Here is a 27,600-nt window from a genome sequence, read left to right as displayed (position 1 = left end):
ACTACTTGCCAGTGAGCTAACCTATCATGTAGGAGACTGGGATTCAATTCTCGCTCTGGGTGACTACACTGTGCTACATTAATAAGAGTGCTTGGGCAAGACTCCTAACACTATGTTGGCCCCTCCTCTGTAATATGATTAACCTTGTAAGTCTGACCTGCATACTGTATTATATTATAACAGCAACCTATTATTTTATTGATGCTGGGAAACAATAACGGGCAAACAGTTACAGGTTTCCACCTTGCGCAAAACCACAGTGAAGAGTTTAGATAATAAGAATCATCAATAGAAAACAACAGCAAGAATCTGGGACCACCAACGTCAAATATGACATGACAAGGCAGACTAAACTAGAAAATTCTAATCCAGTATATGTGAAATGTAAATAAAAAATGTATCTATAAATTGTATCTAATACCTTCTTTTTATAATACCAAAAAATAAACTTTTATAAGGACTATTTAACTAAAATATTAAGGTCCTATCGTACACCCTGCACAAGGTGTGCCGCAATGCTTGCTGCTACCGTACCAGTCTATTTTCACGCCTTGCTGCCGCATCATTAAAATGGCATTGGAGTTTAGGAACATATTTAAGCCGACGGGCATGGTGGTCTGAAGATGAGGTGTGTTCAAGTAAATAACTGGCGTGTTTCTATCTAAGCGGCGGAAAAAACAGGTGCGCCACTGACTGATTAAAATGAGGACAACAGTCATTCAGCCGCCCAATCCTATTTTAGCCATGCAGGCCGTGCGCCCTCAGCGATACCAAAGACACGCAGACATGCCTTAAAACCAGCTGCGTGATATATAATTGACTGATACGCTATAGATAGCCAAAATAGGGCCCTTAATTTTTTCTCAGTATAAAATTATATCGGCCAATATTACAGCCATGAAATATCAATGTCAAGAAAATATTGTCAAAACATTGTCAAAACACATTATTTTTATTTTATTTTAAAAGTTCCAAGATTTCTATTTTATTCAGCTTATTCTTCCACACCACTATTATGAGTCTTGTTCTACTGCCTTTGTGTATTATTGTATTAGTGCATTTAAATGAGTGCAGTCTAAAGTAGCTACTGCCGTGGCCACTGATAAAAAAATACCTAGCTATGCTAACCCAACATTTCAACAGCCTTTTTACATAATCTAACTAGCTAATCTAACTTACTCTTTAGCAAACCTCTTATCTGAAAGCCTCACATACACCTGATATCTTCGTTTCACTGGAGCTTCATAACTGAGCCTCTGGATAAGAATATTCTGGTACTGGTTTATCCTCTAGAAAATGGTAGAAACATATAATATGTATGGACGTTTAGGTGGATATTTTACTTTTAGTCCCTTCAAACAAAAGTCCTATTAGAACAAGATTCAATTTTGATGATCCTGGGGTAATTAATAGCTTTCCTCGGTGCCCTGGCTGGATATAAATTATATTATTTTTTTCAAATTATTGTGACACACTCTAACTAAGCATATTACACTACTTGTTTTGTATGTTTATTATTTTTGTGGATGTAATCTGTATTAATGGATCTATGCTGGACCCAGAAGTTCTAACATAAAATAAACAAAAAATTGACGGCCCATAATTGTTGCTATGGACTACAGCATGGATATTTAACGTTGTTGTAAATTGGCATAAAAAAAAACTGTTCATTTGAATAAGATGAGTGTCTCCACAATTTTGACAGGCAGATTACAGCCCTGAACAGAGAATCGCTGAAGATAAATGAGCTGTGTGTTATAGCCCACATTCCTGTATCAGATAAAGGCCAGCTCAATGAAGTGCTATTTTACCTGCAAATCCTCTGCCTTGACATCTCCATTTTGTTCTACCCTGTTTATCTACAACCATCTCAGAGCACAGATTAACCTCAGCACTCTTCAGGAAGCGCTCCAGGCTGCCTTCATTTCTGCAGGCTGTAGGAGAAGAAAGGCTTCCCTACCTGTCCAGCATTTTGGTGCTGGCTCGCTCCAGTTTGGCCAGTATCTGAGGGAGCTGTGTGTCGTCGTCACACGATGGTCCCCAGCCAAGCACCCGTGCCAGGTCGTTCCCCGTGCCCAGAGGCAGTACGCCCAGCTGACACTGCCAACGACAGCACACACCCTCAGCACACTCTTACACAGTTTCACTTACACCCCTCATTAACCCTTTATCACAGTCTTTTTCACTAGGAAAATCAAAGCACACAGTCACTATATTTTCATTAAAACAGCAGCTCAGTCAGATTCACTTTCAATAGAAACACTAAGAAAACACACTTTTACCAGACAATTATTATTATCTCACCTCTATTTTAATGTTATAATGTTAAAAAAAAAACTATAACAATATGAACAAGTTAAAGCACCTGGAATATAACTCTACGTTTTCTTACTAACTAAGTTTAAGCTATTCTAGCTGCCCTAATACATATGTTTTATGAATATTTCCTAATAACTCTAATAATATCTGCTGAAATTTCAGCAGTATTGTTTCCTTATTGATGGGCAAGGCTAACTTTAAAGGTCTTCTTCCAACAAAAAACACTTTTTCTTGTTCTTTGTAAAATATAATAGGTCTCTCTGAGTTGTATATGCGTGCTGCATATGAAACTCTTGCTCAACCTCCATTGGCTGCAGTAGCTAGTAAAACAAAATACATAAAAAAAATTAGTCGATCAGGAAAAGCACAATGCCTATGGGTGGATTTTTACTTTCTGGACCTGGACTATCCACCTCTGTGTGTTTACATAGGATCTCCAGTGGATTTTGTGTTGCACAGAGACTCTAAGACTAGTTCAGTGGCTAAACTGCGCTTAGTAGGGCATTACCCATGTTGTAAAGTAACATATGACATTGCAAAGACTGTTATTATTGTAAGCATCTTTTGTACCCATCCAGTCAGGCCAGCATTTGAGTGTGTATGAATTCTGTAGATGCTTATCCAACAGGAAAGTTAGCCAGAAAGATCTTATGATTGAATTTTAATGGAGTGTTTTATCATAATTCTTCTTTGTTTCTGTATTTAAACCTTGCTCAATAAAAATATCAATATAGCAAAAAGAGTTGGCAGGGTCTGTAAACATCATACTATAGTTATAGAATACCTGTTTGTGAAGATTGAGTTTATCAATTTCAGACAGGACCCAGCCGACACTGCCATCTCCACCACACACGAGGATTCTGAAGTTATCAAACTTCTGAAATAAGCGTAGCCTGTAAAACATAGACAAGCAAGAAACAAAATAATTAAACAACTTCTTGTGATTCATTTTACAGAAATAAATAAAGTGTGTGTAACGGTCAATCAGCTTACTAAAGAATATTTAGAGCTTCTCATTATATTACTTTTTTTATTATATATTGTCAATATCACTTAACAGGTTCTGTTTTACACCAGCTATTTTTCTTAAATAACTTTTTTTTTAACTGCCATTGCCATTAGCACACATTAACAAGCAATTAACCTCACATAACTAACTCACCTTAGGGTTGGGCTTCACTTGATGTCTATAAATGTACATAAAATAACATCATACATGGATATGGGGTGCTACCTACATCTACCTATGCTTATACTTACTTAAAAACAAATAAACAAACAAACCAACCAACCCCATATACTGCCGAACCAAGGTAATTGATAACTGATAGCCATCTTCTTGTAAGGGAAGGTAATTTTAGTTGTATTTGAGCTGTCATATGTTTCATCATATACACATTATTTACTTATTTTTTTGTACCAATTGAACAATTGAGTGAGGACTTGGCTTCATCCACTTAATAGTGAGCATTTTTCTTGCAACAATCAACAGAATTAGCATTATATAGCTTTGGTCTGTGGTGACCATGTGTTCAGGCAGTATTGTTCTTGCACCATTTTAAAAGTCAAATGTAATGTTTTTTAGGACCACAACAAATATAACTTAAAACCCAAAAATGTAGTCATATTTTCTTTGGTAGAAAATAATTTGTTGTATTGAAAATCAAAACTTAACGTAGCTAACACGCTGATAACGTTACTCAGTTATCTAGCTTGGTGCTAATGTTAGCGAGCTTGCCACTAACCTTAGTTTTTCTTCCTGGTAATGTAGCTAACTCGCCGCTAATGTTATTATGTTAGCATGTTAGCTAGCTCACCACTTATGTTACTATTTAAGATAGCTCTCCGCTAACCTTAGTTCTATCTCCGGTAATGTAGCTAGATAACTCGCTGCTAACGTTAGTATGTTAGCTAGCTCACCGCTAAGGTTAGCTAGTTCTCTATTAACCTTAGTTCTCTTTCCGGTAACATAAGCTAACTCACCGCTAAAGTTAGCATGTGCCCTTTCCACTGGCATCAAACACACAAGCAAATTAACAGTAAATTTAAGACATTTTAGACTTTGGAGAAAGAAAAATATCTTATTTGAAAAAATATATATATATAGGTCAACTAAAGGTAAGGCAAACTCATCTTGGAGGTGAGAGAAGAATTTAAATATTCTCCCTTTAAATAAATGGTCAAATATTTTCAACCCTCTCTCAGCTCATCTTTTATACATTTTATACATTTTGCTAAGTTGACTAATTAACAGCAGTTAGCCCTTAACAAGTCTTATTACATTATGATATTTCGTACACATATATTATATTATTATCAGGCTCCATCAGATCCAGTGTGACGTACCCTAAATGAGGTCCCCCGTTGACGAGGTCAAAGACCTGAGCCGGGTTGAGCAGCTGTTTGAAGCGGCGTAAGAATTTCACTCCTTGGTTGTCTCCACTTTTGGAATTGACGAACACTAGGAGAGGGCTGGCACACGATGGGGGGCAGGTGGCCTTCCAAAAGCCTGTCCAGAAATAGAACAAAAATATACTAATGAGTTTACACCTCCAAACCAGAAGACTGATTTTCCTCCTGTTGCTTAGAAACACTGAAGTATGAAGTATGAATCACTGCAGGAGTTTTTTACACTTTTACACTTTGAAGTAGGGAATTAAGAGTTACACAACTGCAGTGACTAATAGCATCTGAAAAAAAAGGCTTCCTGAGTCACTTGTCTGACAGCACGTGTGAACGCTCATTAACAGCCAGGCATTCAGTCAATTCTATATGCCTGTACCTTTAGGATTTCAACTGAAGCATTATATATAAAGATATCATGTTTGATACGAAACATTACAGAAAATACTAATTGTAATTGTAATAGATACTATTTCAAAAACTTGAAATACATCTGCAATTGTCAAAATATAATGAATAACAATCATACATTTAAAAAAAATAAATCATCATTTTTTACGGTTGTCTAGTTTTTATGTCTATTTTTAAACATGCAGAATTAAGAGGAATACTGAGTGAACAGGCACTTATTTTTTCCGCAGTAAGTGGCTTAACATTACCCTATCACAGCTCTATTTATGTCAGGTGCAGGCAAGGCACTGTTTTAGCATTTCACACACACACACACACACACACACACACACACACACAAACACACACACACACAAACAAACAAACACACACACATACACACACTATATTCTTAAAATTCTTAAACAGAAGAAATGCAACTTTGGTTCCATAGCTGCCAGGTTGAATTCCAGCCAATGAATACTTAAGCCAGTAAACAATAGATCATATACAGCGAGTTAAGGATTACAGCACCTCTGTGTGAGGTTCATTGGCCAAAAGAAGCTGTAGTCCCTTGATCAACCACTAGATGGATATACATCTAGCTGGTGCAGAGCAAGAGCCAGTCAGTCTGGCATTTAATTACTTATTTATTTATTTATTTATTTTGAGTTTCTGACACAAACTCACATATTTGTAAAGTGTGTTAAACTAATGCATCATATGTAGGTGGCAGAGTTTTACCACCACTAACCGGATTCCCCTATTGAGAGTATACCCTTCAGCCCATAGAGTGAGTAGTTATTAGCACAGCAACACAGTGGAGCTAACCAACACCACTATTGACCACTAAGTTTGCCTGGAAAGGTTAATGCAGCATCCGGCCATGTCTTTAATCACTATCTGCGACTGATTTCTAGCTCCACTATTGCCCACTATTGTTTGTTTTCAGTACTACAATAGCATAAATGTTTATTTTTTTCTTAACTTGTGATCCTAAATGATTAATTATGCTCATGATTTAGAGTTACTCCAGAGTCTCTCCAGCGTGTGCACGTGTGGTAGAGCAAGGCACAAGAGAATGTGCTACTGCGCTGTTTCCAACTCTGTTTTACCCTCCGAGTAAAATCACGTGCTGGCAGCATGTGCACTAAACACAGCATCCGAGCAGGCCAGCGTCTGCAGGCAACAGCCCAGTGTCACTGGATGTATTTCTCCTGCTCAGTGTGCATGACTGTGTGTATAAAGGCGTAGGTGTGTGTGTGTTTGTGCGCGCACATGCATGTGACATGCATGTATTCTGCATCTGGCTGCGCAGTCATGTGTCTGTGTGTTTGCTTTTCATGGACAGGCTGATGATTTGGACAGACGTGAGTGGGTGGATAGATGGATGGATGTGGCCTTGCCTTCTGCGGGGGTGACATTGGGCCCTTGGGGGTTTACTCTGCTCCCCCCACTCGCTCTGTTTCTGACTCTTTTCCTCCCTTTTTCCTTTCCTTTCCTTTGTAACTCGCCCCCCTCCTTCCATCCCTCCTCCCTCTCTTTTTTTCTCTAGCTCCTCCCTTTCTGTCTCTCAGCTGAAGGAGATTGAGTCACGGCGCTGCTGCACGTGCCAAAGGCAGCCCGCAGCCAATTAAGATCCGACTCTGAGGTGGGGGTTCCCTTCCACGTGAGGCATGGAGGACAGGGACAAGGCTGCTGGAGGAATCTCCTGCTCTACACACACACACACACTCAAAAACACACTGTCAGCATCCTTCTCTGCTACTCTATTCTCAGTGATACCAGCCCAGCTTTCACTATTGTGATTTAAAAAACAGCCAATTACTAGAGACACAAAGCATTTCAGTAATATAGTTATCAGTCTGTTACATCGCAGGGATTGATTTCCACCCCATCTGCGCCCATAACCGATCTTCACTTCCGATTCACGCTCCTCCAATTACAGCGCGGGCTCAGCAAACCCAAAGCTCGCTTGTGAGAAGCTCAGATGAGGCCAAATCAATAGAAGACGCCCTCAGCGATCGCCCAGGTTTGCCTGCAACACACGTGCTAAAGTGGAAGTACCCATGCCAACCTCCCAGCGCGGCGAGCTATTAAAAGACCTTCGCAGCACACACTGCCAGTCAATATCCTCCAAATAGCTGTTTTATTTAGCTATCAATAAAGAGCCGCACGCAATTTCCTGGAAAACACGCCTTCAGTAACACATGTGCTAAGATCAGCTGGTTGAGCAAACAGTCAACAAACGGGGACGGACGCTCAACAGCAGGTTAATAATGCATGGAGAGAGATAGAGAGACACGAAAAACACAGACACAAAGCGACAGCAATAAATAAACACTTATTGACCAAAAAAATTAATAAAATAAATAAAATTGGAGTTTTTATATATGTGAATGTAATAACGCTATATGTGAGTGATCCAAAAAAAAGTAAAAGAAAATGTTTTTTTTTGTGGGAAAACGGAGGAGGCTCCAGTATTCTGATACATATCTGAATGAGACATTGCAGCATTCTGACTATTTGCTACAATTCCTGGTGCCACATTGTTTTGTAAAAAGAAAAAGAGAGAGAGAAAATAGCAAAAGAGATAAAGGAGTGTTGACACAAAAAGCAAGTGAGAGAAAATTACTGACAAAAAGAAAGAGAGGTACAAAAAGAGAGGTAGAGTAGTGACAGAAAGCTAGAGAGCGAGAGCTATAAAGGAATCCACATAGTGAAGAAAGAGATAGAGAGTAAAGAAAGAGAGAGATACAAAAAGAAAAGAAGTACAGAAAGAGAGACAGAGAGTAAAGAGAGATACAAAAAGAAAAAGAAGCACAAAAAGAGAGACAGAGAGTAAAAGGAAGAGATATAGAGATACATAGAGAGGTGTGAGGGTGAAAGCGATAAAAAGTAAAAAAAAAAAGATGCAGATAGAAAAAAAAGATTGATGGATGAATAGACAAGAGAGTGGGAAACAGAGTGGAAGAAAGAGCGAGAAACAGAGCAAGAGAGAGAGAGAGAGGGAGAGAGAGAGAGAAAAGAGGGAAAATGCCACTGTTTGCTTTCATCTTGAATTTTCCGTGCTCATGCTCAGCCGGGCTGTTGTGTTTACACGCGCAAAGGCCGATTCGCTCGGAGGAAAAGTGACTTTCCACGAGGCGCTGGCACATGACCGCTCGCTTGGGAGCGATGTAAAGGGACATCACCATGCAGCATGTGAGACTGTGACTCATCCCCCACCTCCACCAGCACATCTCAACAGGTCAGGAAGGCAAAAGCAGAGACATTCATTACTCTTCCAGTAGTAGAGGAAGATTAGCAAACCAAATGAGCTTCAGCTCCTCTATAACCAAAACACACACACACACACCCCAGCATATAAATGCACACACTCAGCCAATCACAGTACATCAGTGATGCTTTCTGCAATTATTGCCAATCAGAACCGTGTCCACAAAAACTGAATTTTGTTTTTGCTGCGTGAGAATAATGTGTGCTTCTTCATTATTATTTAAAAAAAAAAAAAAAAAGTGAGTAAACATTCCTGTAAATGAGAGCTGAAGTGGAACTACATTAGAGGCATTACCACACTGCCAACGTTGGAAAACATCTATATATCTCTCTATATAAATAGTGGACTTGGTTACGCAACAGCATAGTCATTAGGAGGCCTACCGTCTGAGTCGATACTGTTGAGGGCGGTGGGGGGGATGATGGACACTTTGCACTGGCCCAGAGGACACTTGCGGGGGTAGATATCCATGCAGGCTGTGTGCACCTGTTCAGACAGAGACACACTCTGAGCTTCAATAACACAAACCTGCCTAGACATCTCACTCAAACACTGTCGCCGGCTCTGCTTCATCCAACAATAAAGGCATCATCTTTAATAACACAGTAATAGTTTAAATTCCACATACAATAAATGTCATACAGCTCTGGGAAAAAATAAGAGACCACTTCATTTTCTGAATCAGTTTATCTGATTTTGCTATTTATAGGTTTATGTTTGAGTAAAATGAACATTATTGTTTTATTCTATAAACTACAGACAACATTTCTCCCAATAAGGCAAAACATATGTTTATATTCATAAAGTTTTAAGAGTTCAGAAATCAATATTTGGTGGAATAACCCTGATTTTGATCACAGTTTTCATGCATCTTGGCATGTTCTCCTCCACCAGTCTTACACACTGCTTTTGGATAACCTTATGCCACTCCTGGTGCAAAATTCAAGCAGTTCAGCTTGGTTTGTTGGCTGTAATCATCCATCTTCCTCGTTTTCAATTAGGTAAAATCAAAGAAACTAATCATTTTTATGTGGTCTCTTATTTTTTCCAGAGCTGTAGGTCAAATTCAGCAATGGAAACAACATTGTTGTCCATAGAATAACGTTAAGAGTCCATGAAAACTTTAATATAGTTTACCATTCATCTGAACAGTTCATGATCCTAAACTGGTGAAAATGTAATGTTTCTTGTAAACATGGAACATTACTTGCTCACAACCACTTCTTTGGTTTACATTCTGGGCTTCTTTAAACTTCTACTTTATTCATTTATTTTTTTATTTAAATTGTAGCCTTGTCCTCCCACACTGTTCTCAGCCATTTCTTTTACAATTTCTGAAAACACTGTTCCTTCCAATTTAGTTTGAACAGAGACATTAATTAAATATTTATTTAGAGGCTTGTTAACTCATAAATCCCACCACCATTCCCATAACTCATTGCTGTTAGCCATTTTCCGTTCCCCACAGTGAATGTTGATCTTGATAAAAATGGTACATGAATTCTGATCTAGCAGACTCAGATTAACTTATTTATTTATTTATTTTTATCTCTGTCACATATGATGAAAACGATCACATTTCCACAGTTCCACTTATAGTACTAGTATAGTATGTGTGAACATAATCTAAATAAATGGTTTGCCTGTCACAGAGATTTCTGGGAAATGAAGTCCTTACCATAGCTTTGCACCATAGACAGCGCCAGTCTTGCAGGCGCAGCACGCTGCCACATGTTTTGTCACACACAGCACACTTGGCACTGACTGGTAGGTTGCCTTCAAGCCACTGGTGAGGCATTGCAATCTATGGAACAAGAAACAAGCATGGAACAGTAGAGGATGTATTAGTGAACAGCGGTGGATGTTCCTACTCTAACTTTCCCTCCTTTCTTCACTGCTGTACTGTCCTGTCTTTGATAATGTCTTTTTGAAGTAAAAGGCTTTGAGGTTTCACTCACCCCGTCTTCATCTTCTATAATATCCTTCCCGATAGAGGCTAGAGTGGTCCATTTACAGTTGTTAGTGGCCCTGACAGCACACCTTTTGTGGGCTTTAAATTTACACACTGCAAAGAAAGAACAAAACATTCTTCAGACCAATTAAATAGCTCTTCTCTGGCACTCTGAATGCTTCTTTTCATCAATAAGAAATAAAAATAAAGAGAACATGAAGTCTCAATAGAAAAACAAAGAGAAACTGGATCAGGGTAATAGATGCTGCCTCGATCTGGATGAAAGTCAAGCAGAAGTGTAAAAGTCAATTATCATAAACTGTGGCGACAGACGACAGTTGGAGCACAGGCTCAAACACACGCTCTGCTGCACACTCTGTTCCGCTGCCCACACCACTGGTGTGGGTGAGGTCCAATAAGCTAATGGCTGGCAGCGCTTTGCTGATTTCCTTCACTAAATTGCATTGCGGCTTTAATCAGATTAAGAATGTTCATCTGGCTGTGTCCGCAATGAGAATTAAGTGGCTGATTGATTGGCTAGCATCCTCCATGGTATCACCACTAGTTCAATACCCACACATGCAAACTGCCCACTAAGCTGCTTTCCAGCGTACACACACATGCACACACACACACTTCATAATGGCATATATCTGCTACTACATACTGGTTTCAGTAACTGACTGATTAACCATTAAAGAAAGAAGCAGAGCTGAGTGGAGACATCTTAAAGCATACAGAGGACAAATATAACATTAAACTAGCTTTATACATCAATACATACCTTACTTTTAGCATTAAACTATTAACTAACTAACGTACTGTATTTTATTTATTAGAAAAATTTAACCTGTCACGATAATTGTTACTGATTTGCTCTACAATATACGGACATGACATCTGTCATTTTTACTTATCAACCACAAACTGTGGTTGCTAGGGGTGTAACAGTACACAAAATTCACGGCTCATAGAAACAAGGGATACATTAAAACATAAAAAGGGAAACATAAAAATAAAATAAATAAATAAAAATGGCAGTTTTGCGTGACCCTGTACTGTGATGGTTTGTAAAGAATACACATACCGTTACACCCTCAGTGTTTACTAAGTAAGGAGATCCCATTTATATCAATAAGCTTGTATGTCAACATTGTTTAAAAAGTGTTTACTGTATTTTTTGAATACTTTATTTACATTTTATATATTACAATTCCAATGTCTGAACATTAATAATTAGAAGCATTTGGTATATTTTTAAAAGGATGTACGTGCATTACTGTGCTACAATTTTATCACTCATATATATTTATATATATATATATAAACTGGCTTAAAAATGACAATACCATCACTTATGACTATAATTTCTGTGACAATGTATAGCTCTGGAAAAAATTAAAGAGACCACTTCAGTTTCTGAATCAGTGTCTCTGATTTTGCTATTCTATAAACCACGAACAACATTTCTCCCAAATTCCAAATGAAAATATTGTCATTTAGAGCATTTATTTACAGAAAATGAGAAATGACTGAAATACCAAAATAGTTGCAGAGCTTTCAGACCTCAAATAATTCAACCTAACCTCAAGTTCATATTCATAAAGTTTTAAGAGTTCAGAAATCAATGTTTGGTGGAATAACCCTGTTTTTAATCCCAGATTTCATGCATCTTGGCATGTTCTCCTCCACCAGTCTTATACACTGCTTTTGGATAACCTTATGCAACTCCTGGTGCAAAAACTCAAGCAGTTCAGCTTGGTTTGATGGCTTGCGATCATTAATCAAATCTACTGACTTTTTTTTTCAAAAGCCTGTTTCACATCAGCAACAACAGCAAGCTGCTGGTCCTCCCGTGACCTGCTGGATCAGGCAGATTTGTGATGACACTGCTAATCATGCCCTCACTCTAACCTTTCCCTGTCAGTTTCAGAGCAGCTCCACCACAAAAAGGTTTCATATTGTTTTCTCTTTCTTGACTGATTCAAGACCAAAGCAGGGCAGGTGTGTGGGAGTGTCTGCGGAAAAGCAAGCGCACCATGTGGAACATACAGAGTGTGCCAAGAGATTTCACTCTCTGCTCGGCTCTCTCTCTCAATAATAGATGAGGCACATCCACTGAAACTGCCGTTTCTAATGTGAAGCCACAGAACGCTTCCTCTTAGCAAAGCCGCACCAGCAATAAGCAGCGTTTCATCCCTCTGCTGCTCTGCACTTCCACTGCAATCCGAGCTCATCCTCTCCCCAAATATTCTCCACCGCTCTGAAAACAACGCTCCGATCGATAAGACTAATGTCATTCTCGGAGCTGTTAGCAAACCATTTACGGACCGTTCCGTAATGTTGAGGGAACGCAAGACTGTACGCAATGCGCGGCTAATGGACAGGATGTCTCTGTCAAATTAGACAGTGAGAAATACAGAGTCTGCCTCTTTTGTTGGGACCCAGGTCGCACATCAATCTTTATTGATCGGCTGGTGCAGGAAATCGAAGGGAAATATAAGCAGCAATTATCGCTCTCAACTCTCCAACCTCTTCAGCCACTCAGAGCTTCCTACGTACTGGCCTTTCTCACACTGCTTCAAAGGATCCTCAACAAACTCCTTAATGCTTAAGGTCACGGGACACAGGGCTGCAGAGTTTGCTAGAAAAACACATTGCTACAGAATGTTCAGTCTTGACACAGGCAGAACACAAGGTTCTGCAACCACGGTATACATTACAGAACACAGCTGCAGTCAACACATGTTTACAGTAGAGAACAAAAACCGTCTTAACTTTTTAATGGAAGCCAATCTAAAAATATTTTATTCCAAGTCTTTTTATTTCAAGTTTTAATAAATTATTTCTAACTTTTAGCTCATTTTCACACTATTTGGAGGGCCAATTTCCCAATCCCTGCTCATATGAACTTCCCCTACACATTAGGAAAGCACATGGCACATTAGCACATGACTTCAATACATGTGAAGCCAGCCACTACCTCTTCTTTAACTGCACCAACGCAGCATCACTGAGTAGCCAACACGCTCAAAGGAAAGTGCCGTATGCCCAGCTCCGATATATCAGCTAGCAGATGCCTGTGCTGACCAGCATTACAATAGGAGGGATGTGAGGAGACAACACCAATACTATCCCACCCAAAGAGGGCACGCCCTTGGATTATGGTGACAATCCCTTTGTCCGCTAGACCACTTCCTTTTGAGTGTCTTTTTGCAGCATTCCTATTGGTCCATTAACCCTGCAATTTTGAGAAAAAGTTAAGAAAAACTGCCAGATTTACAGAAATGGAGACACAAGGTTTTTTGTGGTATTCACAGTATGCATGAACTGGTTACTTACTATTGGTACTGCTGCCAAAAGGGCAACTTTACGAGAGAAAGGAAAAATATATATAACTTTCAATAAAGGTCAATGTAAAGAAAAAAATCCTTCCAAGCTGTTAGGATGTGTTTATACTTGTCAATTTTGTTTAAATTATAATGAATGCTGGTGCAAACCAGGACTAAAATATAATAATGTATAATTGTTTTTTTGTTTGGTCCAGATCAAGGAAGCTGAACTCCATTTATCATGATAACTACCTGATTAATATGCAATCAAACGTGTTAAATATTCTTTATTCTTTATTGTATATTATTATTCATTTGTCTGAATCAAACCTTAAGTGCAGAATTCAGAGTTTTCTGCAGAGTCCTTCAGGCAGCAGTGTAATGGAATCTCAAAAACAGCGTTCAGCTGTAGTGATATTAACGAGATGTTCCAACATCTGAAATAAGATCATCTCCTCACACTGAGGTATAATTAATACTCTTGAGGACCTGCTGCGTGAGGCGCACGCTGAGAAACACTGCAGATTGTCCCTTAATTATTATCGTTCTGCAGACCACTGAGACACCAGGGAGAGTGGCCAGCAGAGTCCACACCAATCTTCATTTTTCTTTGTTTTGGGTAAGAATAGCTCATTAGTGCTGAATTATGGTTGTTCGGCAAAGTGGCACTTAATGCTTTTATCGCGTAGGCATCGATGGCACCACCAAAATCAATCATTTTCTTAAAAAGAGCACTTTTTTGGTGCCAAACGATTCATCCGAAACCCAGAACATTATGATCTGAAGGGTTTAGAATGCGGCGTTCGAGGCGTACGCATGGAAAACCTGTAAATTTCCAACTGGCATCATAATAATGAGGTCCGAAGGTTTATGTGCTTCAGCGTTGGAAGCAGTGTTTAAACAGGCTTTTACCCAGTGTCTAATGAATGCAATAAGTTTCCACATGAGCAAAAATAGACCCTAGTTAAAACGAAACCCTGTTGATTACTGGTCATGGGGATGAGCGTGATGCTATTCCGGGGGTTTTGCAGGAACCGCTGACAAGCTGAGGTGTTTAATAAGTACCATCTGCATATCTCAGAGACTAATTAGCACTATCTTTCCACATGAGTTCAGCCCATTAACATAATGCATGATACTGGTGAGGGTATTTTTAGGGGGCGAGGGCTTTAATCTGCCAGCAGCTTCTTTGGGGTGCTTGCACCGTGGATCAAGACAATACACACAGTACAGTTCACCCTCACATATGTGCACAAACAGTGACACAAACGCACAAGCTGTGAGACTTCACCACTGCTAATTATCACTCGCATTCTATTTTTCACCACAGAGTATTCTTTTCTCTCAGTACAGTCATATGGTCCCACTCCTGTTCAAATGACGTCATTAATGATTTACGGATTTGATTCTTTAAGTAAAGAAAAAGTACAAATTACATTTAAATATTTTAATTTAATACACATTATTTTGCTTGATGTACAAATTAGAGAAAAATAAAATAGAACACTTTTACAAATTTACGATTTACAAATATTATCTCCCACTTTTTAGGCTGTTATTTATTTAGTTCGTTTTTAGGTTAATTCAACAAATAATGCTCATTAGCTACATTTTAATGTTTGTTTCCTGTAAAGACACTTAAACAACTCAGCAAACTATTTATTTAAATCTAAAATAAGTCTTTAAAACATTTGCATACAACTGTACACCATATATAACTCTACTAACTATGGGGAATATGAACTTAAATTGATATGATTTATAACCTTTTCCAAATCCTGTCAATAAACAAACAATCCATAAACCAATTAAATCCATCTGACAAACTGACAGATTGACATTAATGGATATTGGTATCATCAGAAAATCCTGGATTAAATATCAGCGGGGAAAAGTGATAAAACCAATCCAATAATGTAAATCCAGCCTTGACATAGCACACAATCACACAGGGTGACATCATATAATTAGATGTGTGTTTTCCCTGCAGAGTAGGCGAGTGTGTGAGTAGTGTGAATAGGATAATGTACCTCTAAAGTGCTGATCTAAAAAGTGAAGTGCTTCAATTAAAAATGACTCATTAAAGCAGCATTATGGGATAATTGGCTCTTTCTTGCTTCCACGCTCCCCTCCATTCGGGATGGAGAATTCCCGCTTTGAGACACCCCAGCTGGGAAATGCAGAACATTTCATTGAAACTGAGTGACGCAGCAAAGTAATAGAGGATTTTACAAATATTTTCTAAATATTAGTCTTATTTAGGGATATTTAGCATTACACAGTTCTTAGAAGTGTTTTCCTCCCACTTCATCAAAGTTACATAGCGCAGTTAGCAGCATGCCGACCATGGATTAGCAACAATACAGCTGCTGTTCTGCTTAGTACAGGACAGTGGAGCACATCTTAATGATTTTGACCTTGTTAAGTTAAGGTAAAATGCGCTTTTAATTTTTTTAATTTTTATAATGACAAAATACAGCTCTAAAAAAAGACCACTTAAAAAATATGAGTTTCTTTGATTTGACCAAATTGAAAACCTCTGGAATATAATCAAGAGGAAGATGGATGATCACAAGCCATCAAACCAAGCTGAACTGATTGAAATTTTGCACCAGGAGTGGCATAAAGTTATTCAAAAGCAGTGTGTAAGACTGGTGGAGGAGAACATGCCAAGATACATGAAAACTGTGATTAAAAACAGGGTTTTTCCACCAAATATTGATTCCTGAACTCTTGTTATTTCAGCCATTTCTCATTTTCTGCAAATAAATGCTCTAAATGACAATATTTTTATTTGGAATTTGGAAGAAATGCTGTCTGTAGTTTACGGAGCTACAAAAAAAAAAAAAAAAAAAACAATGTTCATTCTACTCAAACATATAACTATAAATAGCAGAGAATCATAGAAACTGATTCCGAAACGGTATTGGTCTCTTTTTTTCCAGAGCTGTATAATTGAATCTGTATTGGTAAATACTTATCGAAAGACCAACATCTAAAGATATTTGTGTTTAGATATTATTTAATGTCCTATATTTGATATGTGATATATGTCCATATATTTTTGGGCTCATTACAGTATGCACACTATGCATCATTTTTATGATACGACAACAGATAGGACAACACAGTATCGTCTTTTACAGCAGTATGCCGCCTCCAAACCCCAGCCTCTACTGCATCTTCCTCTTTCTCTCTCTCTCTCACACTGAGCTCCACAACTGTGGATCTGCAGCTACAACCTACTGTATGTGGCTGAACTGAAAACGGGCACTCTGCTCAGGAGGGACAGCGAGCACTAAACCACAGCAGGGAGGCATGGGTGAAATACGGCATCCATTATTAAACAGGTATTAGCATACAGAGTGCTGAGAGAGATATGAGAACAGGAAAAAAAAAGGAGAGAAAGAGACAGACAGACTTGGACTTGGCACCTACCTTCACACGAGAGGCCATGAGAAGTGACCCCTGAGAGGCTGTCCCTGCAGACGTTGCAGAAGGTGGGGCGAGCGTGGGAGCAGGCATACCAGTTGTGCATCCCTGAGAAATGTTCCACATTAAACTGTGCCGTCTAGCAAAGGAGAAGTTAAGACAAATTGGCAGACTTTTTCGGAGCCCCTGGAAAGAAAGGCACTTTATAACATGAAGGCTTTATAACGAGCTATGGCTTTATTATTGTTTTTTATTATTTTTTTATTTTTGCAGTCTAGGGCATCCTTCCAGCAGGCGGATTGTGCATGCGGCTGCTGGAAGCAAAAAAAAAAAAAACACACCCGGCTGCCTCATCAGTGTGAGGAGCAGTGATCCATATACAGTGCAGTACAACACCACTGAGCGCGCTCGCTCCAAGAGCCCAAGAGCTGTGGCCACCACAGACTTTTAACACTTTTTTTCTTAAAAATTTGATATCCCTCCCCAATTAGAGACATCAGTGGAATCAGTTTTAGTACAATCTCTCTCAGATCAAGCCGTGTAAAAAACTCCACAGGTGAAGCTCCAGCTCTCAGGAGCTTGTTTAGAGGACACCGTGGCTTTGAGATGTGCGCCTTAATTATCAAGACTAAATGAGAGAACAGCTTGTGCCCCACTTGGCAGATGTGTGGGTGCGGGGTGCAGGCTGAGAGCGGGGGCTCAGGGTGTGGTATTGCAGAGCAGAGCATCAGGGCTTATGTAATCTTTTTTTTTTCTTATTTTTCCTCCCCTTCATCAGTTTGTTTTATAGGGAAAACAGCATTTTTTTTTTTTTGGTGGAAAGCGCTAACAGAGGCTAATTATCATCTGTTGACAGGATGCATGTTCTATAAATTTCAAATGAAGTCATGATAAAGGCATGCTTTGATGATATACGGGTGAATCACATTTACTGGTACGTAACTACATCGTTAACCATATATGGAATAATTTGGCTAATTGGCGTATTTTATTATTTTGAATTAATGATTTTGAGGTTTATCATTTTAGGAGCAAAGATGACGAGGGGAGGAAAGATGTAAATTAATTGAATTATTATCTTATTGGAAACATGTATAGAACACATACTGTACATATACACATGCACACTGCACTGTACTGTAACACTGAGTTTGCTGAAATAACAGATTGGACCTTGCTATTAATCTATTATTATATATTATAAGTCCACTAATGATCAGTGATGATTCTGTAGCATGCTTGTTTTTTTTGTTTTTTTTTTGATAGAAATGCATATATATATATATATATATATATATATATATAAAAATCATGCACTTCACAAACACACCAATTATATCAATATCACACATCAAACAAGCTTGAACATACGATGTACAGTAACATTAACAGTAAGGCATTTGAAACACATATTTAAACATTTGAAAGCTTCTCTTGCTTCTCTTTACTACATATATCCCGCATCCAAGTTCACGACTCAAGCTCCTCATCAGCTCAACATCAACTCCGTCGCATGACAGAACGCAGGACATGTGCAGCAAATAGAGAGAGAGAAAGAGAGAGAGAGCGAGACATGCGCTCCTTACCTCGTAATGCTCTCTAGACTGAACCGATTTTAAAGAACTGATCCAGTCCTCCATCTCTTTTCTGTTCTCCGCGCACAGGATGAGCCTTCGAAACGGAGTAATTACCTACAAGAAGAGAGAAAGCGTAAGAGTAAGAGACAGAGAATAGACAGAAACAGAGAAAGGAGAAAAAGAGAAAGAAAGACAGAGAGAGAGAGAAAGATCCAGGCAGATGAACCTGCTGGCTTGCTTGCTTGCTGGCTGGCTTGCTGCCTATCTCAGAGTGAGGCTGAGGACGAGTCCCCTGTTCTTAAAGCTGAGAGTCAGGACACCCCCTCCACGCCCCCTTCCTCTCCCCTCCCGCCTCCTCCAACCCCGCGCTCCCTCTCTCCTCAGCGCCACTCCGCCAGCCCGGCTTGAGTGAGATCCAGGCTGACAGGCGGAGCGCCTCGGAAAATGCTAAAAGCCTGTTTCATAACAGGAGCAGCCTCCGCACTAGCGCTCCAGGAGCAGACTACCCTTGTGCTTTTAATACACCTATTATTTATTGATCACACACCGCTTCAGCATCCCCTTCCACTTACAGGCAGCACCACGCCAGACCCCACACCACCAGCGTCCACGGGGACCACGCATGAGATCACCATTACACACTGTTCTCAGAGTTACAGGACATTCCGTACACCGCAATAACATGACATTACCTATACCGCAAACGCAGAGTGTCTATAACATCGTCTATATCACATCAGTAGAGTGTCTGTAACACAATCTATACTACAACAGTAGAGTGTCTATAACACTATCTATATCACAACAGCAGTGTGTCTATAACATCATCTACATCACATCAGTAGTGTCTATAACACTATCCATACCACAACAGCAGAGTGTCTGTAACACAATCTATACTTCAACCACAGTGTGTCTATAACATCATCTATATCACATCAGTAGAGTGTCTATAACACTATCTATACCACAACAGCAGTGTCTATAACATCATCTATATCACAACAGCAGTGTGTCTATAACATCATCTACATCACATCAGTAGAGTGTCTATAACACTATCTATACCACAACAGCAGAGTGTCTATAACATCATCTATATTACAACAGCAGTGTGTCTATAACAACATCTATATCACATCAGTAGAGTGTCTAATACACAATATAGACAGCAGATTATCAATAACACAATATAGAACAAAACAGCAGAGTATCCATAACACTATATGGAACACAACAGCAGAGTGTCTATAACATCATCTCAATCACAACAGCAGAGTGTCTATAACATCATCTCAATCACAACAGCAGAGTGTCTATAACACAATCTATACTAGAACAGCAGAGTGTCTATTACACAATCCATACCGCAACAGCAGATTATCAATAACACAATATAGAACAAAACAGCAGAGTGTCTTTAACACAATCTATACCAAACCAGCAGTGTCTAAAACATCAACTATATCACAAGCAAAGTGTCTTTAGCACAATCTATACCACAACAGTAGAGTGTCTATAACATCATCTCAATCACAACAGCAGAGTGTCTATAACATCATCTCAATCACAACAGCAGAGTGTCTATAACACAATCTATACTAGAACAGCAGAGTGTCTATTACACAATCCATACCACAACAGCAGAGTGTCTTTAACACAATCTATACCACAACAGCAGAGTGTCTTTAACACAATCTATACCACAACAGCAGAGTGTCTATAACACAATCTATACCGCAACAGCAGTGTCTATAACATCATCTCAATCACAACAGCAGAGTGTCTTTAACACAATCTATACCACAACTGCAGAGTGTCTATAACACAATCTATACCGCAACAGCAGTCTATAACATCATCTCAATCACAACAGCAGAGTGTCTATAACACAATCTATACCGCAACAGCAGAGTGTCTATAACATCATCTCAATCACAACAGCAGAGTGTCTTTAACACAATCTATACCACAACTGCAGAGTGTCTATAACACAATCTATATCGCAACAGCAGTCTATAACATCATCTCAATCACAACAGCAGAGTGTCTATAACACAATCTATACCGCAACAGCAGTGTCTATAACATCATCAATATTACAACCACAGTGTCTCTAACACAATATATACCACAACAGCAGTGTCTATAACATCAACAGCAGTGTTTTAACAACATTTAAAATAACCTATACAACCACAACAGACTGTCTATAACATAACCTATACTTCATCCACAGAATATCTATAACATATTCTATACCACAACAGCAGAGTGTCCATAACACTTTACAGACCAACACAGCAGAGTGTTTATAACATTAGCTAAATCACATTAGCAGAGTGTCTATAGCACAATATAGATCTCAACAGCAGAGTGTCTATAACATCAGCTATATCACAATAGTGGAGTGTCTATAACACAATATAGACCAGAACAGCAAAGTGTCTATAACACAATATGTATTTCAAAAACAGCCTCTATAAAATCATCTATATCACAACAGCAGTGTGTTGATAACACAATATAGATCACAACAGCAGTGTCTATAACGCATTATATACCACAACAGACGAGTATCTATAACACAATATAGACCACAACAGCAGAGTGTCTATGACAGCATCATGTATGCCACAACATCAGTGCGTACACGATGTACAACACAACAGCAGCAGGTCTGCAAAATAATCTATACCACAACTGCTGTATGTCTATAATTTATTTCTACACCATAATGGCAGTATTTTATAACCTAATCAATGCCATAACAGCAGTGCTACTCTAACATAATCTATATCACAACAGCATGCACCCATAATGTGTTTTTTTTTTTTACCACAAATGCTGTGTCTATAGCATAATCTATACCATGACAACCCATGAAATATTGTATTTTGTTCTCATGTCATTCCTTAACATATTTAAATCTTTACATTTCTTAAAAAATGTTTCTCTTAAAAGGTTGTCTATCATATCACGCAGTTATATTATCATTGTATGTCGGTGGCATAAAATGTCCAAAAAAATCTTTAAAAATATTTGCTTTTTAAATATTATACTAAATCATAAATCATCATCCTAACACTCATGCAAAATGTAAATAGTCATGAAAATAAAGAAAATGCATTGAAAAAGAGAAGGTGTGGCCAAACTTTTGGCCTGTACTGTATGAGTGAAGATTAGGGTGGGCGATATGACCCTAAAATAATATCATGACATTCACTGTATTTTCAAGATAACGATACTCTTGGCGATATGACGGAAAACTTAATTTAAAAAAAATATACAAATACACTACTGCAACAAAATGAAAATTTAATTTTATTATTTCATACATATTGAACACTCTTAACTGAGATATTAAAAAATACAAGAATTTTATCAGGTTTGTAACAGAAGTAAACGATCCAGAATGTCATGATACTAATAACACACTCCAAATATCTCCATATACCCAGGACTGAAGTAAAATAAATGATACTGGATAGATATAATCTGTTTCTAGTAGATACAGCTCTGGAAAAATTAAGATACCACTTCAGTTTCTGAATTAGTTTTTCTAATTTTGCTATTTATAGGTATGTTAGAGTAAAATGGACAATGTTGTTTTATTCTATAAACTACGGACCATATTTCTCCCAAATTCCAAACAAAAATGTTGTCATTTAGAGCAGTTATGTGCAGAAAATGAGAAATGGATAAAATAACAAAAAGATGCAAACAAAAAATGTAAATAATGCCAAAAATATATATATATTTTCATATAGTTCATATTTGTAAAAGTTTTAAGAGTTCAGAAATCAATATTTGGTGGAATAACCCTGATTTTTTATCACAGTTTTCATGCATCTTGGCATGTTCTCCTCCACCAGTCTTACACACTGCTTTTGGATAAAATTTGATGGCTTGTAATCATCCATCTTCCTCTTGATTGTAGTCCAGAGGTTTAACATTTGGAAAAATATCATTTTTAAGTGGTCTCATTTTTTCCAGAGTTTTATGTATTGGAAAATGGGAACAGTTTTTATTTTTAAGCAAAAAAGTAGTACCCTGATGTGATAATTCGGGGGGAGTGATATGGCATGATATTGCAGGATATATTATTATACAATATTAAAAAAGATTGGTAATATTATGTCTATGATATGATATAATATGGCACACCCCTAGTGAAGATCAATCATAATAAATATAATATTATGAAATATCACATACACTACAGCTACACTTAACACTATCTTTGTGTCCTTTATCTATAGCCAATCCAAACATTAACTCAATTTTTACTGAGATTTAACCAGTATTTGTTGCTCTGTTAAACAAGATGAATTACACCAACTAAGGGTGGGCGATATGGCCCTAAAATAATATCACGATATTTCATGGTATTTTCGCGATAACAATATTCTTGACGATATAACAAAACACTGAATTACAAAAAAAAATCAAGAATACACTACTGCAAGTAAATAATATTTAATTTTATTATTGTATACGATATGATATTGCACACCCCTAACTGAGATAGTAAAAACAACAAAAAAATTGATCAGATTTGTAACAGAAGTCAATGATCAAGAATGTCATGATAATAATAATGCACTACAAATATCTCCATATATGCAGAATTAAAGTAAAATAAATGATACTGGACAGATACAATCTGTCTCTAGTAGATATATAATAACAAATGAGAACAGTGTGAATTTTTCTTTTGATAAAAACAGCAAAAATGCTTCAGGGAATACTTCAGGGTATAACATCGGTTACGATATTCCAAAATGTTGGCGATATTATCGCGTATGATACGATATGGCACACCCCTGACACCAACTCTAACCAACATTATCACATGACCTACTAAAACAACAACGTAACTTATGGAACATCCCTGTATTTATTTTGACCAAGTCCTAAATCCGCCTTAACAGCTGGTATTGCAGGGTCAATCTGCTCTGAACTGCTCCTATAGAGGTGGTCTTTAATAGTAGTCTCCTCCTGGAGAGATACCTTCCTCTAGCTTTCATCTCCAACACATTTCAAACACCCCACTTAGCCAATCAAGAACTTCAAGAACTTTAATCAAACAGTTGTATGAAGTCAAAGCCCACAAGAGGGTAGCTCTGCAGTAACAGTACACTGCAAAAAACAAAATCTTAGCAAGTGAAATTTTCTAAATTTAAGGCAATTACTAGAGGTGTGCCAAAAAATCGATTCACATAAGAATCTTGATTCTCATTTACTACGATTCAGAATCGATTTAAAATGTCCCAAAATCGATTCTAAGGTCCAATCCCATTTCTTCCCTTGGCCCTACCCCTACCGAAGCGTTTTTCGCTCCGCCTCCCACTGCCCAAAGCGGCAAGTGGGAGGCGGAGAAAGCGATTGGCTGCGCCGCCGTAGTGTGTAAACGTACCGTCACCCCTAAGGCGGGTAAAGGATAGGGCTTGTTCAAACAGAGATCTTCCAGACCCACACAGAGCGTAGGTGTATGAGAATTACCGGTAAGATGGCAGAACAAGCACTATATTACCTTAGATTAACGTGTAGTTTTAATGTTTTATGGCAGAATGCTTCATAACAAGCATAAAAAAGATCGCTAGTAGTTCGTTTCAGTAACTGTTAGCTAGCTAACTAGCTAACTTTCCAGTTCCACCTTAAATAATGCAACAGGTGGCAGCGGGCTGCAGCATTTAAGGCGGAACAGAAAAATAAAATAAGCTAATCAGAGCTAATTTCAGCTCCCCATCACAGAGGAATTAAGTAATGGACAATATGAATTAATTTCTCCACCTCCTGCCCCCTTTCTGAAGAAATACAACGGCCTAAAATTAACTAGTTAATCAGCAGCTGCTCCTGAACTTTAGCGCTCCACTGCTATCATCACATCAGCCCAGCAGCGTCACCTACACACCACCGCTAGTAGCCTGGTAATAAAGCAGTGTTATTTATTATTTATTTATTGTTCATTGACAAACGTCATTGTGATATCCCAGTAATTCCTCTGTCACTGAGGACCCACATTCCTGCACATTTTATTGTTTTTGTAACACATTACCTGCTCCAGGACCAGTGTATATTATGGAGGCTTTTTTTCAATAAGATTCATAAGCCAGAAGCAGAAATTTGTATAATTCAAATCGTTTTGAATCAAAAATCGATTTTGAATCGAATCGTGGCCCCCAAAATCGGAATCGAATCGAATCGTGAGATAGTAAAAGATTCCCACCCCTAGCAATTACTCTTATTTTCTTCTCTGATAAGACTTTTTGACTTACTAAGCATTGTAAGAGTTAGATTATTCAGCTTATTTTAAGGATAATTATCTGAATTATTCTTACTTAGAATTTGTACTTTATTTTAAGTAATTTTAACTCAAAATAAGCACAATCAAGCAGCAATCAAGTTATTCTGATTCTTGTGTCCAAAAACAGTGACTTTTTTTTGCTTAATTTAGGTGTTACTTCACTCATTTTGAGACTTTGCCATTGCTTTTTGTTAGAAATCTTACTAAGAAAATTTTGCTTACCCCATTGGCAGATTCTTTTGCTCAATATACATATATTTGTCTTAATTTGCATATATTTTGTCTTGTTTTTGCCAAAGGATTTTTTGCAGTGTACTGGACAACACTGTTCTAGAAAGCTGGGAAATAGATTTAATTTATACCAGCAATAAAGATAACAGCACACAGCTAACAAAATCCATCTGCTCATAATACAAGTGTCTCAATCACAAGTTCAAGAAGAAGCTTCATGTGTTTTCTTAAAATAAGCCATCAGCCATAACCATCTGGCAGGAGCAGGAAATAAATGGCGCATTACTGTTGCGGGCCTGCATGTGACACTGGTTAGAAGAGTGCTGCATTTATGGACACGCTGAACCACAATGTTACGTAACCAAAACAAATGCATTCTCTCTAGTACATGAAATTTCCCATTACTGTTACTGATCTGTGTGTGCACTTTTGCGCTGCCCTCAGTTTGTGCTTCATGAGGCTGATTAGATAGAAATGGGAGGAGAAGGAAAGAGTGCAGAGCGCATGATATGGAGTGGTGTGGAGCAACACAGATCAAAACAATGCTTCTGCAACACAATCTGCTGTACAACAGTTGCATTTTTATAATAATTATTATTAAAAAACGGCAATAAAAAATGAAATGTATATATATCATAATCTGTACCAAAAAAAGCAACAGCACTATAACAGGATCTATAACTAAAGCAGTGACTTTATAATATAATTTAGGACAGTTTCTATACAAATATTCTATACAGTTTCTATAAGGGTCTATATTACCCTTAATAACAAAACAGCATCGCCAGCAGCAATGCAACCTACAGAATATATAGGGTGGGATTAGAAATATACTCATTTAAAGTTAAGTTTAGTCAAATTAAAGCAAATTTCAGCATGTATGGTTAAAATATAAAGAAGAGGTTAAGGCTTTGTTTGAAAGTAAAAACTAAATCAGCAAGTAAAATGATCAAATTTTATTCTTTAATCTTATTTTTTTCTCTGACAAATTTTGTCATATCAAGTGTTAGATTATTTAGCTTATTTTAGGAATAATGATCTTAATACATATAACTTAGAATTCTCACTTTATTTTAAGTAATTTCAACTAAATGGCATAAGTCAAGTTAATCTTATTCTTGTGTTAAAATTTCAGCCAAAAAAAAATAGATTTTTGCTTGATTTATTCTTCCTTCACTCATTTTGCGCATTGTAAGAAATCTTACTAAAAAAAAGATTATTTCCCAATTGGCAGATTTTCTTCTAAATGTAAGTATATACGTCTCAATTTACCAATATTTTGTGTACTTTTACTTTGGATTTTTTGCAGTGTTATTATTTAAAGTATGATGTGATGAACAGTGAGGAAGAGAAGAATTCTGTCACACATTAAATTATATTCACCTGTTAGCTATTCCTCTCTGATGCGTTTTTGAGGAGTTCATTGACCACAGGGTGGTGAGTTTGTATTTTCACTAAACGTTTTGAATTCTAACAAGTGTTGCATAGTAAAAAGGTACCAAAACAGCAATGTCACTGTATATCATAGCTAGCGTATAACACAACAATCATATAATCTATCATCTAAAACTGCAGTGCCTTACTAACATAATGTATTCCAAACTGTTTAAATACTGTACCAAATCAGCAGAACTACACAGTGTCTGCTCTGTGGCAACAAGTGCAAGTGGCCTGCAAAATTTTGAGTTTTTACCTTTTTAACCTCTGCAGTTACACTAGTGATGAGTTTTCTGTACCGTGGCGCAATACAAATAACGATGGCTGAAATTCATAAGCTAATGTAGGAGTTGGAGCTCACAGCTGTTGTTTCTTCTACTAAATTTCCGCAACAATAGAAAGACATCTCTTTCTCGTTATTACAATACTAGGGGAGAGGTCATTAACCAGCCTCTCTGAGAGATAGTAAAGGAGCTGTGCTCGTTCACATCTTCTGTATCGCTCAATCTCTTCTTACACCTCTCTCTCTCATCCTCTTCATCAGAAGCTATTCAAACCACATTTGAGTCATTAAGACTGTCTATGTTAGGCACTTGTTAATATGGACTGATATCATGGAACAGCTCCCTCTACTGTCACATCATTTGACAGTGACAGCTTTCAAAGCAATGCCTGGCAGAAGGGAGCTATCTTTTTCAAACAAACAAACAAACAAACAAACAAATAAATAAATAAATAAATAATAGCGTATTTGCAATGCAAGCTGGGATACACAAGACTGTTTAAGGCATATTCTCCAAATTACGATGTCACGGCCAGCTGAGGAGGAGATACAAAACAGACAAATTAGTTTTATGCCTTTGTAAAAGGATACATATAAGTCTAAATAAAGCACATTTGAGTTTTTTTACTCTAAAACATTGTCCCAATCTAAAAAA

General features: G+C 37.7%; 1 protein-coding gene across 8 annotated transcripts in view; it reads right to left on the bottom strand.

Annotated features, from left to right (window-relative positions):
- Window positions 1-27,600, bottom strand: part of dgkh (diacylglycerol kinase, eta) — a 106,541-nt gene that overhangs the window by 26,560 nt on the left and 52,381 nt on the right. For 6 of the 8 annotated variants that reach the window (XM_007251703.4, XM_007251705.4, XM_007251702.4 and 3 more), the window contains 8 exons: window positions 18,694-18,798; window positions 17,114-17,246; window positions 10,351-10,457; window positions 10,071-10,196; window positions 8,776-8,878; window positions 4,666-4,828; window positions 3,104-3,212; window positions 1,961-2,100 (listed from right to left, as the gene is read on the bottom strand). In XM_007251703.4, the coding sequence (XP_007251765.1) occupies window positions 1,961-2,100; window positions 3,104-3,212; window positions 4,666-4,828; window positions 8,776-8,878; window positions 10,071-10,196; window positions 10,351-10,457; window positions 17,114-17,246; window positions 18,694-18,798 (986 nt within the window). Of the gene's footprint in view, window positions 1-1,960; window positions 2,101-3,103; window positions 3,213-4,665; window positions 4,829-8,775; window positions 8,879-10,070; window positions 10,197-10,350; window positions 10,458-17,113; window positions 17,247-18,693; window positions 18,799-18,910; window positions 19,007-27,600 lie in introns of those variants that run through there. The other 2 variants (XM_007251707.3, XM_007251709.3) reach the window with 2 other exon arrangements.

This window comes from Astyanax mexicanus, chromosome 11 (assembly GCF_023375975.1).
Source record: "Astyanax mexicanus isolate ESR-SI-001 chromosome 11, AstMex3_surface, whole genome shotgun sequence".
In the NCBI taxonomy this organism is placed as follows: Eukaryota; Metazoa; Chordata; class Actinopteri; order Characiformes; family Acestrorhamphidae; genus Astyanax; species Astyanax mexicanus.
The sequence above is the reverse complement of the archived record's forward strand: the minus strand, read 5'-3'. Positions and strand labels throughout refer to the sequence as shown.